The sequence below is a fragment of the Pistacia vera genome, unplaced genomic scaffold (assembly GCF_008641045.1).
Source record: "Pistacia vera cultivar Batoury unplaced genomic scaffold, PisVer_v2 Contig256, whole genome shotgun sequence".
NCBI lineage: Eukaryota > Viridiplantae > Streptophyta > Magnoliopsida > Sapindales > Anacardiaceae > Pistacia > Pistacia vera.
The window spans coordinates 192,501-212,876 of NW_022196064.1; the positions used below are offsets into that span (position 1 = coordinate 192,501).

Below are 20,376 nucleotides of genomic sequence, written 5' to 3' on the forward strand. Positions count from 1 at the left end.
CCGAACCAATTTGCAGAACTTCATCGTAAACTTCTTTGTAAGTTTTCCAGACATAAGGCCCGACCTAAACACCAATCAAAGACTCAAAGTTGTAAAGCAATAAGATCGGAGCCTCAACAGAGATGGTTGAAACTGCTTTGCTCCCTTTCAGACAGATAATTACCTTCCCATCAACAAATCTACGCCACCCAAGCATCTTATTTCCCTGATATTTCTCAACAGACTTGCTGTAAATTATACTTTGTGTCAAAATATGAACTCCAAAAATATATGCTTATACTTGAAATATCATGAGAACTCGATATACATAAAAGCTAGTGCCACCAAGCTTCCGGTTATCACCCTTACAGCCCAGTTCACATTTACAAGCAAAATATAAAAGGAAGACAACTTTGGTCGTCTACAAATACGTTACAGATGAAGAGAAAAAAGAATACGTATTCAATTACCTGAAGAGATCCCAAGAAGTAGTTAAATCAGGTTCAGGTGGAGGGAACCCATTCTTGGAAAGTAAACTTCGATACACGGGTCCAACTGAAGGCTCCCCATCTCGTCCTTCCTTTCCTTCCTCCACTTGAGCTGCAAAAATTTTCATTTTTGCTGTTTGCAAAAACCTGGACATCAACAGACTTATTATATAGCAAAACATGAAGTTAAGAAAGATAGATGGGAATGAATCAGAAATTATATATCTATGCTAGCAGAAGTCAACAAAATATGCAATAAATCAACAAACTCCCGAAATTCACATGGAAATATCGGGGGAATATATACTACAAGTGAAGAACTAAAATATGATATAGAATAATAATGCAATTAGCATTTAATAGCATTAATTTAGTTCTTCTGAGGTCGGTGCATATGAAAGAAGAAAGTGATTTTTTTTTTAAATTCAACTAACATTCACTGACGCAATTGAATTTTGAGCATGCCCTTTAAACGTCGGCTGACTTTTTATTTTATTTTTTAAAAAGGATACATAATAAGGTTCAGAAAAACAGTTGGCAAGTACTTAATGAAGTTCCGGCAAGAAAGTTAAAGAAAACCAGTGATGACCTCGGCCGAGTAAAAAGAAAAAAAAAGAAAAAAGGTTGGAGCAACTAAAAACTGACAGATAGAAAGTTCTCAGAAGCCCATAAGTGTAGTTCAACAAACAAATTGCAGAGAGAATGGAGCTTACAGGTATAGAGTGGAATCATGCAATAATGGTGAAGCTGTGGGAAAGAGAGAGGTTGAATTTATGCTAAAAGAAATTGGTTTGGATGACCAATACCAACAGACGTAGTTAATGAGTTGGTTGGGCAGAGGAATGGTGTGCGCAGTCTGCATTCATTTACTCCCGTCCCCTTCTTCAATTGTTTACCTGAAACGGGACCCTTCCTTTAACGCTTCCTCACTCTGCCAAACTTGACCAGAAAAAAAAATAAAAAATTAATTAATTCTCAAAATCGCACTTATATCAAAATTTAAATATCTGATCACAAGATAAAAAATTTATAAACAGCACTAAATTCAGTTCAGTCTATGAAACTGATAACCATTAACAAAAGACACAAAACTGCATCTTGCGGTTAATACAATTGGATGAAATATAGGAATAAGAATAGGAATAGGAATAGGACAAATGTTGTTAAAGCTTTCAAATGATGTTGAAGTCATTAAATTCATAGTAAATTGATTGATGTAACAGTTGAGCTTTAAGTAGCCTCCGGTTAGAGATGGAAAATGATAAGAGTCATTGAAGGTTATGCACTGAATTTGTGCACTGAATGATGTGGTAAAATCTTGACTGTTGATTAATATTAACTAATAATGAATCAACAGTCAGGATTTTATCACGTCATTCGGTGCACAGATTCGATAACTGTAGCATTACTTGTTAGAGATGGTGCCCGTGACATAAACATGAGGAGAGTAACGTGACCGCAGCCGCCTCACAAAACGCGTGCAATTTATAAGTTAGGTGAGCAGTTTGCCTAGTGTAACGAATCTCACGTCGAAAGCGTATTGGGGAGGTTTTAGGCTTGTAAATAGAGAGAGTCCTTCCACCTAATAAAATTAGCATTTTGGGAGTGAAACTCCCAGTCCGTTACAAGTGGTATCAGAGTAGACCCGATCTGTCTTTCGATATCCCACCAAACGCCCACACAAGGGCATCCACGTGTGATTGTGGGTCTACACAAAAGTGAGGTGGATGGGTAGGCAGGTAGGTGTGGGAGAATGTAACGAATCCCACATCGAAAGTATATTGGGAAAGTCTTTGGCTTATAAATGGGAGGAGTCCCTCCACCTAATAAGGTTAGCCTTTTTCATGTAGACTCATAATCACATGTGGATGCCCCTGCGTGGGCACTTGACGGGACATCGAAAAACAGATTGCTCACCTAAAATATTAATCTGATACCACTTATCACGGACTGAGAGTTTCATACCCAAAATATTAATCTTATTAGGTGGGATGACTCTTTCTATTTATAAGTCTAAGACCTCTCTAATACGCTTTCGATATGGGATTTATTACACTAGACAGATTGCTCACCTAACTTGTAACTTGCACGCGTTTTGTGAGGCGGCTGCGGTCACGTTACTCTCCTCGTGTTCATGTGACGGGCACCGTCTCTAACTGGGGGCTACTTAAAGCTCAACTGTTACATCAATCAATTTACTATGAATTTAATGACTTCAACAACATTTGGAACCTTTAACAACATTGGTGCTGTATTTTAAAAGTCTATTTAATAGTCCCCAACAATTCTTTCATATTACACGTGGATGCTATACATATTTCTTCATAAGAGGAAGTCCAACGTTTTCAGCGCTGCAAAATGAATCAAAGAGCAAACATATTTAATCTATCATAAAGGGGGAACGACATTTTCCCACCCAAAGTTTGACGAAATGGTTTCCCACCCATAATCCGTTGACTTTAACTAAAAAATGATAGAATGGTAAATTTTCAAAACAGTTAAAATGTATTATGTCATTTTATCTGTTTTATATAAACTTTAAAAATAAAAAAACCTGAATTCAAACGCCTCCTTCCTCACCCCACCGCCACTCTCCACTGCTTTTTTCGTCAACGCCATTACCGTTCAAGCTCTCACCTATGCTCAGTTCATCCGCCAAGTTAACTCTATCTCCTTCTCACTCATGACACACTACTTTCTCCGCCAAATGATATCACTTTCGTCATTTCCCCTCCCCCACCAATTGCCCGGATCTGGCGTTATATTGTTGTTATTTGGGAAAATGGGTTGTTTTTTGTGTATTGAATTGTTGAGGAAATTGATGGGATCAGAGAAGGGATGGTAAAAACGGAATCGCACCAAATCCGCGTCGATTTGGCCAGATGCGATTTGGTCGCCAAGGTCTTGGAAGCTCTTCTCATGAGAGGTCATGTTGAGGAAGCCCTTGGACGCATTGATCTGCTGATGCACAGTGGTTGTGCACCCAATTTTGGCAGTCTTCTATCTATTCTGTCTAAGAAAGGGAAGACCGTTGTTGCTCTGAAGTTGTTGTAATTTTGTGTGGATAGAGACTGCATTGTAGACTTTTCAAGTTTTGAGAAGATGTTGGATGCTTTCTTAGCAGTCGGGAAGACTCTCAATGCATATTCTTTATTGTTTGAAATTCTGGCGAAAGGAGGAGCCACTAATTGGACGAGCTGTGATGATTTGATTGCTAGCCTTAATCAGGAAGGGAACACAAAGCAAGCAGATATACTCTCTAGAATGATAAGGGGAGGGGAGAAAGCCCGTGGGAGCAAGAAGGGAAAGAAACAATTAGCAGTTCCCAGCTAGTTTTGCCTTTTTATCTCCCTTTCTAATTTTAGGGTAGTTTTTTAAGTAGCGAACTTTTGCTTGAAATTTTTAGTTTGAGAATGATTCGAAGAGCTCCATCTTGATCAGATTAACTTGTGGAAAACATAATATCATTTGTTCTGAATTTGAAAGGTGTAACTGTCAGAGTAACAAGAAAAATAACAAAAGGACAAAACAGTGTTGTTGAAAATGCTATTGCATTGATCGTATTGAATTGAATTAAACTGTACATGATGCCACCGCTTTATACACGATACAAAATGAAACAAACCAGAAGATTCCTGTGCAACTAGCATAACAACTTCTGTATAGCTAGCATAACAAACTATAAATTTACATAATGGTACAAAGACACCTCAGCTATGAATAAAACCCGTTGGTAATTTTCCTCAACAATAATCATGTGAGGTGTGTCCATCTGATATAGAATGTGGCTGCATATCAACGTCTTTGAGGATGCCACGAGCTGCTGCATTTGCATGAGACGAGCTGCTCGTGACAACCAATTCGCCACGAGCTGTTGCGTTTGCATGAGACAAGCTGATGTTGGACTGCTCTAATAGTAACACCGCATTAATCGTTTTACTATACCACATGAAAGTTTTGCTTCATATTTCTGAAAATCCAATTCTATGTTCAAGCTTTTACACTCGTTTTAACATAAATACTTTGATACCATTTTCATCTTTGAAGATGATGATTTGTTTTTAAAATCAGTTTCTTGTTGTAACGTTAATATCGTAACACAATCTAGTGAACCTAAAGCAAGTCAGGCTCCAGGGGTATTGTGTCTTCTAGTTTTATCTGGTCTGGTGCAAATCGGCAGCGTTTTTGGCAAAGGAGAAAGAAGAAAGAGAGAAGTGTCGTTTCGCCGAACCTTGGGTGGGAATATGTCATTCACCCTATCATAAATTGCCCATGTGCCTTGTGGAATTGCATCAAGCATAATTTGTAAATCCTCAGACTTACAGAAGCTAAATCCCAATAAAACCCACAGCTGCAACAGGAAATAAATTAAAAGAAATATAAATTAAACGCAGTAAATAACAAGAGAATTAGTATCCATTACAAATGTGTATTATAATTTATTCATGACTAATATCTTTGTGTTTGTTACATTCCTATTTTATCTATTACTTATACTCGAATAAAAAAACAATCCCTATCCAACTAAATATTAAGATATTTGATGGGTTTGAATTCAGAGGAATAAAAACAGAGCATTTAAATATGGATAAATAATGAATTTCCACTCAGAGATTACTTTCACTGGTAACTCAGTCATGTAATTGTAAACTACTACTTATAAAGCAAGGGTATATAAAGGAGTAATACTAGATATCTAGACGTATAAACAAATTCTATAAAAATTTTGATATAAACTGATTCTTACACTGATTTTTATATATTAGTACAAATTAATATGACATAAAATAAATGGAAGAGTGAACATATCAGTTTGTATTAAAATCTTTGTAAGAATTATTTGTACATTTAACATTATCGAATATAAAAAAATGAAATTTAGAAATCATTTAAACCTTGATGTAGAAGAAGTCAAAGTAAATCAAATCTTAATCTAGGAGAAAATCTGTAATTCTTACTTTGTTTATATAGTTTCTTTTCCTTGCTACTACTCTCAAGAATGAACAATAGGCTTCACTCACTCACAATCAGAGAGAGAATAAAAGCTGGAAACCGATTTATAGCGAAAGGATTTAATCTTGAACGGTCCAGATCAATTATGGCTAATTGTATGCGATCAGATTGAGCCATTCTACGTCGACGTCTTTATTAACCTGGAGTCAGTTCTAAGCTATATTTTTTTAAAATACAACTTAAATATTATAATATCAATTGAAAATATGTATACAAGAAAAAGTAAAAATAGAACGTCCCAATTAAATTTTTATTATATTTTTGAGAAGTAATTTCAATTATAAAAATAATAAACATAGTTATTTTAATAACAAACATATAATATACATTTGATGTTATATTCTTAGAAAGTATAAAAAGAAAATATTTTTAGAGAATACTTTTAATGATAGCAATGGCGAGCATTGTTTTAAAACCCGGACTGGAGGGTAATTCATTTTGCTGCCCGGGTCATGGGTCAACCGGTCAAATCGGTTGGATCGATAACGTCAACGATAATTTTATTTTAAAAAATTATATATTAATCTCTTAAATTTTAATATATTACAAAAATTCCCTAAAAAAGTTCAAATTCGTCCCTAAAATTTTTATTTATTTCAAAAATACCCCAAAAAATTACCAATTAATCCATAGACTTTTGACATATCTCCAAAACTACACCCCTATAAAATTACAAATTAACCCTTATAATTTTAAAATATTACAAAAACCCCTCTAAGACCTGAACCGAACTGAAGAAGCTGCCGATCCGGTTCGATTTTTAAAATAGAGATGGCAAGTTGAATCAGATAAGCCACGTCCATTGGCATGGGATGGGGTTGGATCTAGCCGTGTTTTAAAACCCAATCGAGGGTGAAACCTGACAAAGTGGTCAAATCTCAGGTTGATCGGTTTAACCGGTTTGACTGACGAGTCAAACTGGTGTTCAAATGTTTAAAATCTAACAAAATCCCCTAAAAATTCTATAAGTCCCAATAGGTTTAAAATCTTGCAAAAACACCCCAACATCACCGTTGACGTTAGCAAATAGGGCATGTTTCGAGTGACGACAACACTCCCTATCACCACGAAAACACTCCCCTCAACCTCCTAACGGAAACTCATCTCACCCCTCCCTTGTTCGCCTCTCCAATCACCGACAACAACAGGCTTTCTCCGAAAACATAGTTTTGCAATTTCTGGTCGATTAACTAACCAAAAATCAACGATGTCGCCACCATTACACTCACCGGTCATTGATCTTCAAAAGCCCTAACATTACAACCTTCAATTGTTCACGGATTAATGTCCTAATTTCTAAGGGTGCGTTTGTTTTGTTATTTTGAATAGGATTTTGGGAATAATATTGGGTAGTTGAATAGGGTGGGTATTACGAGGTAAAATTTAAAAATTAACAAACAAAAAAAACCCCTTAGGTTTGCTAATTTAACTAAACACCCCAATATATAAAAATTTTATAAAATGACAAAAACACCCCCACCCACCACAGTGCCAGATTCCGGCTACCACCGTCAGAATCTGGTCGGAATCTGTCGTTACGACGTAGATTGGTCGGATCTGGCCGGTGGTGTGTCGATATTTGGTCGTCGACGGCTGCAAAAGGCCAGATCTGGCCGTCAGAGACGACCAAAGATATGGCCGTTGTTGACCGTCAACGACGACCATTTCTTTGATCTGGCCTTTTCCGGCCAGATCCATGGAAAGGCCAGATCGATGAATAAATGGTCAGTTTCGGTCGTTTTTAGGTCGTTGTGACAGATTCTGGCCACCACCGACGATAATTGTTGGAATCTGGCAACTATGGATGAGTGAGATTATTTTTGTTAATTTTTAAACTTTTTTTTCTGGGAGTGTTATTAAGTTAATAAACTTAAGGGGTCTAAAAACAATTAAAAAAATAGAATAATATTTCTCAAATAATTAAACAAATAGGTATTTTGAGAATATGATAAGGAATAAGGTTTGAAATAATAAAACAAACGGACCCTAAGATTTTCAATGAATAGGAAAATGTGTAATCTGACCCGGTGAACGCCCCGTGTCCCAATTCAAACGGCCGGGTTTTAAAACCATTGTTTTAAAAACCGGATCAGAGGACAACCCGCTCTGATGGCTGGGTCACGGTCCAACCGGTTGGACCGATGACGTCATCACGCATCATGAGAATCCTTTTCCCTACTTTTCATTTGTCTCATCTCTTCCTGTGACTCTTTATTTCTTCTCTAAGTTTCATGCATGTTATTGTTTNAATGATTTGATTTCAGTTTAGACTTGTAATTCACTGGCTAAACTGGATATTTGCAGAAAATTAATTATATGGAGTTTTATTCTTTCCCATAAAGTGGCAATAATATTTGAAAACCAGCTTGTACATTGTAGTGAATTGTCGGATGTATGTATCTTGAGGAAGGGAAACACAAAAATATTACTTTTATAGTTGTTTGAAGGTTTTTAAGAGGAAGGAGCTTTGTTTTCTTCATTGCGCTGAAAGAGTGAATGATCCATGGATTTTCTTGGATGATGAATGCCAAATGAATTGAAACTCTGGCCTTTATATAACACTGTTTTAAAAACCGGACCGGTTACGGTTCAGCCGGTCCAACTGTCGGTTGGACTGGTGACATCATCACACTTCATGAGAATCCTTTTCCCTATTTTTCATTTGTCTCATCTCTTCCTGTGACTCTTTATTTCTTCTCTAAGTTTCATGCATGTTATTGTTTTTAGCTTGAATCATTTGAATCAAGTCAAGTTGTATTCTTGCTATGTCATCATGCAACATCCTGTCTGTCTTAAGTCCTTATTCCATCCACAAACATACAATAGAAGTAAAACATAAACATTCAAGTACAGAATTCAAATACATAATCTGGAAATACATGCACATACAATAAGTATTTAGCAACAAATATACCACAAAATCGGTTGATAGTTGTACATAAAATAACTCAAGTAAAATATAAAGTATATTAATAAAAGTTCTGCTAACTACATAAGTACATATACGAAATTAAGCTCATAAAAGAAGAAAAAATCTTTCCTTCTTTTATGAGCTTAATTTGAGTTTCCTTTTTGTGATTTACAAAATGCACTTCATGATTTTACTTCTATCAATTTCGTCCCGATCTCACTGCTTCCAAAACCAAACTTCAAATGGGCATGCAAACTTCAAATGAAAGGATTATCTACATGATAATTTTGGTTAAAGCAATATTTACTCACTAGCAGATTCTCTTTCACATCCCATAACCGTAGGGTGCTGTCTGTAGATGCAGAAGCAAGTTCATCAATTGACAAGAATTTCACATATGAAACAGCTTTCTTATGCCCAGAGGTCACTTCAAAAAGTCTTTCTGCTTTTAGCCAGCAAAAGAAAAACAAAATCAGGAGCAGGAGCAGGGTGAATTCAAATACATAATCTGGAAATACATGCACATACACATTGCTCCAGATAAAGTTTGCAAGGAAATCATTATTGATTATTGAAGGTGGATCGAGGAATGTCGTGTTTATTACCTGGATCGAGGAATGGAGCTGTCGTCAACGAATGGATCTGTCGCGGTCATTTTCCAGCGAGGAAAGGAGCTATCGTCGTCGATTTCCGACGAGGGAGGAAGACGTCGTTGATTTCCGGCAAGAGAGGAAGACGTCGTCATCAATTTCAGAGAGTTCAGTTGCTATTTGGGTGGAATTTCAAAAAGAAATTTTCGCAGAGATGAGAGAAGGAGCTGAGAAATTTTTGCAAGAAACTGAGAGAGAAGAAGATGAGAAACAGAGAAAGGGCTGCGTCTGCTGCAATGGGGTATTAGGGATTTAGGGGTTTCTCGACCGGTTTATCCGTTGGTCTGGTTGGACCGGCGGTTCAGTGAAATTATCCGGTTTTGAAACGGTTTAAAGCGGCTTATTACATTATAACGGTTTTGGTCTTAACTCAAACCGAACACGTGACCGGTTTTCGATCCAACCGGTTGGACTGGTCGGTCCGGTCCGGTTTTTAAAACAGTGTTATATAAGAGACAGTAGATAAGAGATAAATAAAAGTGTATATATATANAAAAATTGATTTAGAAGAAATAAAAATTAAAGAAAGAGAATTGGAATATGGAAATTGAAATTTGGAATTTGGAATTTGGAAAATTGGAAATATGAATTAAAGATTGTAAAAACTAATAAAAATTAAAATACGAGCAAATTGATAACAAAGAGATTAAGAGAATAAATGAATAATTGAGAGATTAGAGATTAGAGAATATGAGAGAATTTGAGTTGTGAGAAAAATGTGAGAGTTTAGGGTCAATTTATAGAAAAAAAGGGGAAAGGAAAATGACGAAAAAGACCTCTCCAACGGCTATAAAATGGCTATATTTCAAGGGTAAATGGGTAATTTGAAAAAACAAATTAAATTTGTTATTTTTTTTATTTTTTTGGGCCAACCCACAGGTCAACCCGACGAGTTGACCATTAATGTGTGACAGCCAACCCACCGGGTTGACAACAGCCAACCCGACGGGTTGGCAGTCCTTCTTAGAAGGGACAAAACAGCAACCCGCCGACAGTCCTTCTTAGAAGGGACAAAACAGTAACCCGCCAGGTCGGTAGGTTGCCATTTTGCAACCCGGACCGCCCGAGGGTTGCTGCCGAGTTGGGTTCAACCCTCTTCATTGCGGGCCGGGTTAGTGTTGAGCCGCCTAACCTGGCCCATTTGTTCCACCTCTACAGTCTCACCTATGATCAGTTCATCCGCCAAGTTAACTCTATCTCCTTCTCACTCATGACACACTACTTTCTCGGCCAAATGATATCACTTTCATCATTTCCCCTCCTCCACCAATTGCCCGGATCTGGCGTTATATTGTTGTTATTTGGGAAAATGGGTTGTTTTTTGTGTATTGAATTGTTGGGGAAATTGATGGGATCAGAGAAGGGATGGTAAAAACGGAATCGCCAAGGTCTTGGAAGCTCTTCTCATGAGAGGTCATGTTGAGGAAGCCGTTGGACGCATTGATCTGCTGAGGCACAGTGGTTGTGCACCCAATTTTGGTAGTCTTCTATCTATTCTGTCTAAGAAAGGGAAGACCGTTGTAGCTCTGAAGTTGTTGTATTTTTGCGTGGATAGAGACTGCATTGTAGACTTTTCAAGTTTTGAGAAGATGTTGGATGCTCTCTTAGCAGCCGCGAAGACTCTCAATGCATATTCTTTATTGTTTGAAATTCTAGCGAAAGGAGGAGCCACTAATTGGACGAGCTGTGAGGATTTGATTGCTAGCCTTAATCAGAAAGGGAACACAAAGCAAGCAGATATACTCTCTAGAATGATAAGGGGAGGGAAGACAGCCTGTGGGAGCAAGAAGGTGAAGAAACAATTAGCAGTTCCCAGCTAGTTTTGCCTTTTTATCTCCCTTTCTAATTTTAGGGTAGTTTTTTAAGTAGAGAACTTTTGCTTGAAATTTTTAGTTTGAGAATGATTCGAAGAGCTCCATCTTGATCAGATTAACTTGTGGAAAACATAATATCATTTGTTCTGAATTTGAAAGGTGTAACACCGCATTATCGTTTTACTATACCACATGAAATTTTTGTTTCTAAAAATCCAGTTCTATGTTCAAGCTTTTACACTCATTTTCATAAATACTTTGATACCATTTGCAAAGATATGATTTGTTTTTAAAATCAGTTTCTTGTTGTAACGTTATATGTAACTCAATCTAGTGAACCTAAACCAAGTCAGGCTCCAGGGGTATTGTGTCTTCTAGTTTCATCCGGTCTGGTGCAAATCGGCAGCATTTTTGGCAAAGGAGAAAGAAGAAAGAGAGAAGTGTCGTTTCGCCAACCTTGGGTGGGAATATGTCGTTCACCCCATCATAAATTGCCCATGTGCCATGTGGAATTGCATCAGCATAATTTGTATATCCTCAGACTTACAGAAGCTAAATCCCAAAAACCCACAGCTGCAACAGAAACAAATTAAAAATAATAAATTAAACGCAGTAAATAACAAGAGAATTAGTATCCATTACAAATGTGTATTATAATTTATTCATGACTAATATCTTTGTTTGTTACATTCCTATTTTATCTATTACTTATCCTCGAATAAAAAAACAATCCCTATCCAACTAAATATTAAGATATTTGATGGGTTTGAATTCAGAGGAATAAAAACAGAGCATTTAAATATGGATAAATAATGAATTCCACTCAGAGATTACTTTCACTGGTAACTCAGTCATGTAATTGTAAACTACTACTTATAAACCAAGGGTATATAAAAGAGTAATGTTAGATGTATAAACAAATTTTACAAAAATTTTGATATAAACTGATTCTTACATAGATTTTTATATATTAGTATAAACTAATGTGACAAAAATAAATGGAAGAACAAATAACCATTTTGTATGAAAATCTTTATAAGAATTGTTTACACATCTAACATTATCGATATTAAAAAATGAAATTTAAAAATCATTTAAAACCTTGACATAGAAGAAGTCAAAGTAAATCAAATCTTAATCGAGGAGAAAATCTGTAATTCTTACTTTGTTTATAAGTTTCTTTCCTTGCTACTACTCTCAAGATGAACATAGGCTTCACTCACCCAATCAGAGAGATAATAAAAGCTGGAAACCGATTTATAGCGAAAGGATTTAATCTTGAAAGGTCCAGATCAATTATGGCTAATTGTATACGATCAGATGGAGCCATTTTACGGCGACGTCTTTATTAACCTGGAGTCAGTTCTAAGCTATATTTTTTTAAAATCAACTTAAATATTATAATATCAATTGAAAATATGTATACAAGAAAAAGTAAAATAGAACGTCCCAATTAATTTTTATTATATTTTTGAGAAGTAATTTATTATAAAAATAATAAACATAGTTATTTAATAACAAACATATAATATGCATTTGATGTTATATTCTCAGAAAGATAAAAAGAAAATATTTTCAGAACATAATATTTTCAAAAGAGAATACTTTTAATGACAGAAATGGCAAGTTGAATCAGATAAGCCAGGTCCACTGGCATGGGATGGGGTTGGATCCAGCCGTGTTTTAAAACCTAATCCAGGGTGAAACTCGACAAAGTAGTTAAATCCCAAATTAATCGGTTTAACCGGTTTGACTAACGGTCAAACCGGTGTTCAAATGTTTAAAATCTAACAAAAATCCCCTAAAAATTTATAAATCCCTATAGGTTTGAAATCTTGTAAAAACACCCCAAACAACACCATCAACGCCAACAAATAAGACCTGTTTCGAGCGACGAAAACACTCCCCTCAACCCCTAACCGAAACCCATCTCACCCCCCTGTTCGCCTCCAATCACGGACAACAACAAGCTTTCTTCGACAACATAGTTTTTAAATTTCTGTCGTTTAACTAAACCGAAAATCATTGATTGTTGCCACCATTACACTCACGGTCATTAATATTCAAAAGCCCTAACATTACAACTTTCAATTGTTTATGACTAATGTCCTATTTTCTAGGATTTTCAATGAAGAGGAAAACGTGTAATCTAACGCGGTGAAGGCCTCGAGTCCCAATTCAAACGGCCAGGTTTTAAACACCAACCGAAGGATTCATCACAAAAACAGTAGCCATTCATAACATTCTAAAACCTAGGTACAAAATAGATAAGTGTGGATACAAGTGATACACAGCTAAGAGTTCAAAATATACATAATCCATTATTACAGCCCCTACAGATGCAGAAGAAATAACTATCATCATCTATGCTTCAAAAACCCAAAACCACACCGATTACCACAAATCACCCGATTTCCAAGGAGCAGTAGCTAGTTTTTCAAAATCATGCTGGGCACTTTGGACTCGTTCGCTCATGCCATCAAGATGAGACTGCAACCTAGAATCTCGACAACCTGTATCTCCTTTTTTGTTTGTCGAGCCCAGTTTGTCCTGCAACTCACTTATCTTCTTTTGGTCTCCTCTACTTCTTTATCTAACTTCTATTGTCACTAGTAAGCTCTATTATCTTCTTTTCAGTGTCTTTTATTCATTGACATTTTGTTCTTGCGCAACCCTGACTGAAAGCAATGCATTCACACGAGCTCGTAGAACTGTAACATCAAATCCATGCTTCTCTAAATCCACAAGACTTTCCAAAGTGCTATAAAATGTTCTTCTAGAATCATTCAGTTGCAACATGGAGATCTTCTCAAACAAACCCAAAAGTTACCATAATACCATAGCTGATCCTTCACGATACTCCTCTTTGTTTCACCTAAAGGATGAAAATGTGGATTTTGGGCACTATTTGGAAAACTTCCATGGATTCAATTGTATTCCAAATAGGTGACTTCTTCACAAACGGCAACACTTTATTTTCTACTGGTGTGGATTCAGTGACCATATCAAGCTGTCTTTCTCTAGCCTCATTCAATCCATTAGCAGTTCTACCGGAGGATAATCCTAGACAGAAACAAAATCTTGTCAAGCAAAATTACAACAAACAAGAGAGCATTAGTTTTAGTAGCTTACTTAATTCTTCAACACTTGAAGAGTGCATTCCTCCAATCCAAGCTGATAGAGGTTGATCATCATCAGCCGAGTTGTGGGATACTACGCAATGGCCATATCAACTTCTTTTGTACGGAATCAATCTCTGAAACTTGAGCTACTCTTTTCCAGAGATATCTCGAGAAACTACAAAATATAACCACCTTAAGCTCCATGGAATTAGGACAGATGTCTATAAAGTATAACTAGAACAAATAAACAGCTGCTTTAATTGAAACAGAGGAAGCCAAAAATGGGAAAAAGAGGAAAAACTAAAAACACGCCAGACCACCTTATTAAACAGACTAATCTGCACTATTTAAAAAATCACAAAGTAAATCAATGTATTTCTATGGCAACAATTCATCTGTTTTACAAATTGGGAAACTGCATCGTAATTGTTCTTTACTAGTACAAGCAAATGCATGGGATGTGTGCCACAACCAACCCCTTGAGATCTGATAGATAATAGGAGTTCCCTGCACTAAGAAAGGTCTCCTGAAGTCAAGGATAACAATACTTGAGTCAATTGCTGAGCTGACACAGGAATAGAAATTAAAACCAGATTCAAAGATGCCATTTTTGAGCTGATTGGCTACTAAGAACTTCAAGAACTCTACTTTTGACTTCTAGGCCATGATAGACTCAAAAGAATTTATTAAACAACAAAAAAGGCTGGAAGCATGTGACAGCCCCACTACCCAAAATTGCAGTCTATTATTTCAAATAAGCCCACTGGAGGTTCAACGTTTATGGTTTCACTTCAATTTCTTCCTCTCTTTGATGGAAACTCCTCAGTTCTCAGAAGTTCCTCATAACGCACTGAGCTCATATTGTTAACATAGTTGGGTATCACTGGGTAATCAAGAGGCTCTTCTATTACTAATATGTTCAGCATTAACTACCACGAAGCTGAAATAATTTTTATATTGCAACTTCTTCATACCTGCAGACTCCACCCTTCTAAGTGCAGCAACTCAGTTTCATTAGTTATATGATCTTTTACTCCAGTTTCATCAGCAGCAATTCCAGCCCTTTTGTGATCCTTACCTGCAGAGCCTGAAGCAAAGTAGTCTCTTAGAAAATAGAATAAAGCATCTAACCTTCCAATCACTGTTGCTTAAAATTATCATATACCGTCTTCTGGAGCCCTGCTTGTGACTACTAATTTACGTGGTCTTCCTCTTTTTCTTCTTTGGCTGCTTCCTCCAACTCTTGGCTGCTTATATCCCACATTAAGAATAATAAAACAATAAAAAAAATAAAAAAAAACATCAATCCGAACAGTTTGGTCAAGGAACAAACAGGATTAAGGCAAATTACTAAAAAGGCCTTTATTTCATATTTAATAGTATGTCTAAATCAAGACCTGGGCTAAAAGCAATTAAACAAAACTAGAAAAAAATCAGAAGTTTGCACTGTTAAAATCTATTTAATTTTTTTAGAGTTAAAATATTATTTAATTATTACAACAGTGAATAACAGCATAAATTGGTACCTGGAAGACAATTTTATAGTTAAAAAGAAAGAAAAGGTTATGAACAAATGGGTTCTTCAGATAAAAGATTTCCATAAAATTTCCACTACTTTTCTAACAAGTTCAGTCTGAAATTGTTTTTGACATGTGAATGCAAGATACTACGTATCAAACAGTCATACTTACCGTTCAAAATAGTATTACAAGGTCACAAGAACCTCAAGATTGTTACAAAACTATATTACCAATGACCATTGGAGCAGAACTGTAATGTTATGGAATAGGAGATGTGCTTTTCATTTAGTATTCCATAACACTACAGTTCTTCTGCCTCCCAGGTTTGGTTTCTGGGACAACTTGTCCTTTTTTGTGAGGACAACTACTCCAGTCTTGTCTAACTTTTTATTTAATAGAGTATCTATGTTTCCTAGCAGAAAAACAAAGGGTTATCACATGTAAGGTAATGAAAAGAATATGCAAAAGCTATATAACTTCCTAGTTTTTTCCTTCTTTAAAACCATGCTCCAAGTCTCTCTTTTTTTTTTTTTTTTTTTTATGTTGGAGGTTTTCCACTCTTGGATGGAAGCCTTTAAAAAGAAAGGAAGAGAATGCTCATATATTGCTTACCATGCTGTTGTCTCCTTCTGAATCATTTAAAATTTTCTTCTGGTCCCTAATTAGCTTCAGTGATCCATTCTTGGAATTCTGACCAATTTCTAGCCTGTGTGCCCCTTACACCCTTATTAGCTTTTAACCCTAAGATGCAGGCATTTCAACTTCTTTCTCTTTACCATCATTCATTCAGTTCTTCAGTCGTAGCCAACCCTGTATTGGTCTCCTCACCTGAGATCCTAAAAACCCCAAATTAGTTACAGAAAGACACACATTTAATGAAATATATATTACCAAACTGTATACCAGTTGCTGCAGCTGGTGGCATTTTAACTTGTATTTGTCGGCCTTCCCTTCCTTTTCACATCCACTGTTTGGAAGTCCGCTCCAAATTTCTGTTGCTTAGTCTTCTGTGGAGCAACAAATTATCATGAAAAGTTAAGGGCAAAATATCATGCTTATACAGAAAGTGGCCGCGGTTCAAACATAAACCTAAGTGTCCAACTAGTCATCATTACCCAATCATGGAATATTGACAGAAAAATCAGAAAAAACTCATTCAACTTATATAATACAATAGCTGAAAAACACTTCTCTTTACTCTTGAAGAAATTCATGTCATTATCAATCATAACAGCACCAATGAAATCTCAGTCACCGTACTATTAGGGTAGGGAGGATAATTTTCTTAAAAGTTTCCAGTAAGATTATGCAGGCAGATCCCCAAACCTTGCACAGGATAGTTAACTAGAGACCTTTATTAAGCATTAAAGTAAAATAACCTTAATATGTTGCATCGATGGGAAATTTGAGTCTACACCCTTCACTCTAAATGCAAGCAACTAAACTAATGGACCCAATCATAAAAAGGCCAACTCCGCTGGCGTAATTGTTATGTCAATGTTTACAAGTCTCCCTTCATACAAATTTGGACATATTGCCCCCCCATGAAGTTTGATGTACAGGATGTGAAAAAATATGAAGGTTTCAACAGAGAAATCTAACTCACAATTCTCTTTCCGAGAAAGGACTCTCGATTAGCAGGAGGCTGTCAGCAATCACGGGTTTCTTCAACCCCTAGATCCTGTGCTTTCGCCTTTTCAGAGACCAAATCAGATGTGTCTCCTCATTCATTCGGCATCTTCTTTATAAAAGATGAGGTCTCTGAAACATTTCTTTCGGTCAACTTTTTGTAAGGACTGATCGCATGATAGTACCGTTAGGTTAGACAGCTTAAGCTTCTTCTTGCTTGGAGGAAAGGAATAGATGTAGCATCTCTTGGCAGGAACTTGACTGCTCCATCTGATTATTCTTCTGTTGGTAAAATTAGGTGTTTTATCTTCACTGTTATCCTTTGCAGAGCCTGAACCTTCAAATTTCAACTACCCAGCGTTGTTGGCAACAGTGCTGCATGCCCCACCTGTTCTGATTACCAGTTGCTATCAAGATTTCCTGAACCAAAAACATATTATAAGCTACCAACAAATAAATAAAACTAGTACTAGGCTCTAGACAGATCTAACATTAACCCAAGCACACCATTAACCTATCTAAATATATGGCACTTTCCACTGTCAATTACATGAAATAGAGACCCATTTACTTCTCAAAAGTGAGGTGACTTTTAGAGCAAAATAAATGACAAAGGACTAAAAAGAACCAAAGAACCACAAAAAAAAAAAAAAAAAAAAAGACCCACAATCACAGACAGTAGGTATAAGCACTGTTTTGCAGACCAATGCATGAAAGGAACAAAACAAAGTACAAAGACCAGCAAGAGAGGTGCTTAGTATTTTCTCGAGCATGCTCAAATGACTCATTTTCACAACATTATTCTTTTTCTCTTCTCATAATAATTACATCTGATACAAAATAAATCTAGAGGATGTTTTTTTTCTTTTAGGCTAATGCCATCATTACAAATAGATAAAACAATCCATAAAACAGTTTGGCAAACCTAGAACATGAATTGAAAGCTAAACCCAGTACCACCTAAGCACATGATTCTCGCCTTTACATCCTTGAAAACTAGCATGAATGCAATTAAAAACTTAGAAAACCTCACACACTTAAAAGAACAGAACAATTCATACAAAATTTGTGCCAAAATACATTGCAAAAGGATGGCCGTTATTGATCCCTTTAAATAGAGTATGATTCAGTACTATAGGGAAGAACATGAGTTCCTTCGGAACAAGTACAATGCCATTTCATTGTAGATATAAAACATAAACAAAGAATAAAAATATTTATTTGTAAATTTTCATAACTAAAACAAAATGGTAGTCAGACATATGCAGATAAATGAGTAAACGACTTTTTCCCACCCAAGGTTTGCCTTAATGACACTTTTCCACCCAAAGAGTTTCAAAATACCAGTTTCTCACCCAAAGTTAATAGTCCGTTACTACCCAAAACCGATTCCGACTACGAAAGTTCTCTCCGTCACCACCATTTAAACCTCCGGTCTCCTCTCTACAAAACCCCCCCTTACTTCGGCACCTGATTTCTTGTCGATTGCCGGCCACCACAAAGCTAAGGTTTCCTGTTCTTAACTAATTTCCAGTTGATTCCGACGGCGAATATTAAAGCAGTCACCACCATTCGATCCACCGGCCTCCACCTTACAAAACCCCTCCTACCCTGGCTCTTGGTAACTCACCAAACGCCAACTGAGAAAGTGAAGTGTATTTTGAGTATTAATAGAATATAAACTTTAGGTGAGAAAGCAGTATTTGGAACTTTTTGGGTGGGAAAGTGTCATTAAGGCAAACCTTGGGTGGGAAAAAGTCGTTTACTTACAAATAAATCGATACCCTTCAGGACAAACAACATAGATAAATAAAATAAAATAAAATAAAATAAAAAAAGCAAAACCTTGTCAAGAACAAATTCAATACCAACCACGCCAAAAAATTGTTATTTATTTAATTAATTTTTATTTCTTTTTAAGAAACAAAGAGACTAACAGCTATAACAAACAAAGACAATCACTAAGGACTAAAGATCCCAAGCCCCATCCTCCAATACTCTCTCACAAAGAAGAGAAGATTAAGAAAAGATGATACCTTGGATTTACTAATCCAGTTGCCATCAGTCCATTCCAAATGGGGCCTTAATTCTGAAAGACTAAACTCTTTATCCTCATTTGCATGCTCAAAAAAGACATTGTACCTTCCCCCAGCAAGAACTTTAGTAATTACTCCAACCCGCCAACCAGGACCATAGGATGTATCAACTTTTTCCAGTAATTTATAATTTCTGTCCACATGGGGAGGAGGGGTAGGTCGGATACGATTGGAATCCAGATTAACTTTTACTGTTCCAGCATCATCACCAGTCATTTTGTTTTCATACTTCACAAAGAAAGTGCCATCCTCGTTTTCTTTAATGATGATTGCAGGGATCCAGACATCACGTGTGTTTTCTACTTTGTCAAGATTAACTTCTACTGCTATCCCCGGGCTAAAAATGGATCCTGTTGATTGCTTTAAGAAATAAAACTAAAAACATATTATTAATAGAGAACAATGTCACTGGGTAACATATATCATGCGAAGAATCAAAATGAAATTACAGCTCTTAAGGTTTGCAAGTGAGAACAGATAACAACAATCATTAATACTTTACTGTCAATTGAAGAACAGAATCATAAATGAAAAAGAAGCAAGATTACCGTTGGTTTATGCAGGTAGTAAGTGTGATTGGGGAAAATACTACACTCATGCTCTAAAGTACATTTCAGAAGATTCCATTCAGTTTCGTAAATAAGTTAATGGTACACACCCATAAAAAAGAACGGGCATGTAAATTTGATAAATATTAACAGACCCCCAGAAAAATTAGACCACGCATAAGCAGAATCAAAGAATTAACCAGGGAAATAAGTAAATCAAGGTGATTATTTGATTATGATTCTAATCTTAACAATCACCCTATACACAGCAGGATGTTTCCTTTAATAGTGATTAACATGCAATGCATCCATCCACTGCCCATGCAAGGTCGACACCTATCAATACCAGACAGATCACACATACTTGAATAAAAAGTACAAGATTTTTTGAAGCCCACAAATACTAGTGAGAAATCATGCCAAATCTGTTTCGTATAAAAGCATGCATGGAATATAGTTTAAAACAATGAAAACCCATGCAATAAAACCCATCTAAAATACTACATTCGGTCAAAATTTACAAGCCCACCAATTTATTTCTTCCAAAAACTTAATTCTTTTTCAGCACTCTTAAAAAAACTATAACAGTAGCTTGACGTACCTGCT

At 36.1% G+C, this 20,376-nt stretch overlaps 2 protein-coding genes, 1 long non-coding RNA gene and 1 pseudogene across 5 annotated transcripts in view; all 4 read right to left on the reverse strand.

Moving 5' to 3' along the window:
- Positions 1-1,323, reverse strand: part of LOC116132619 (long chain acyl-CoA synthetase 1) — a 12,364-nt gene extending 11,041 nt beyond the window's left edge. The window contains exons 1-4 of one of the 3 annotated variants that reach the window (XM_031418284.1): positions 1,181-1,323; positions 450-614; positions 164-227; positions 1-64 (exon numbers count right to left, since the gene is read on the reverse strand). The exon at positions 1-64 is cut by the window's left edge and continues 26 nt beyond it. In XM_031418284.1, coding sequence (XP_031274144.1) covers positions 1-64; positions 164-227; positions 450-595 — 274 coding nt within the window. In that variant the 5' untranslated portion in view covers positions 596-614; positions 1,181-1,323. Of the gene's footprint in view, positions 65-163; positions 228-449; positions 784-1,112; positions 1,130-1,180 lie in introns of those variants that run through there. The other 2 variants (XM_031418286.1, XM_031418285.1) reach the window with 2 other exon arrangements.
- Positions 1,324-13,480: 12,157 nt separating this feature from the next.
- LOC116132622 lies at positions 13,481-14,066 on the reverse strand (annotated as a pseudogene).
- Positions 14,067-14,977: 911 nt separating this feature from the next.
- Positions 14,978-16,194, reverse strand: LOC116132623. The gene is made up of 3 exons (XR_004128436.1): positions 16,110-16,194; positions 15,143-15,224; positions 14,978-15,064 (listed from the first exon to the last, which is right to left on the reverse strand). It is a non-coding gene; the product is annotated as an uncharacterized LOC116132623 (long non-coding RNA).
- Positions 16,195-17,465: 1,271 nt separating this feature from the next.
- LOC116132593 (DUF724 domain-containing protein 7-like) lies at positions 17,466-19,864 on the reverse strand. Its single transcript, XM_031418252.1, has 2 exons — positions 19,163-19,864; positions 17,466-17,546 (listed from the first exon to the last, which is right to left on the reverse strand). Exons 1-2 carry the CDS (start codon positions 19,436-19,438, stop codon positions 17,466-17,468), a joined length of 357 nt encoding a protein of 118 aa, XP_031274112.1. The 5' UTR covers positions 19,439-19,864.
- Positions 19,865-20,376: the final 512 nt, after the last annotated feature.

Coding starts and splice junctions, on each gene's coding strand:
- LOC116132593 (XM_031418252.1), bottom strand. CDS start 19,438: ATGACTGGTGATGATGCTGGAACAGTAAAAGTTAATCTGGATTCCAAT. Junction 17,547..19,162: donor ACTGGATTAGTAAATCCAAG/GTATCATCTTTT, acceptor TTTTTGGTTCAG/GAAATCTTGATAGCAACTGG.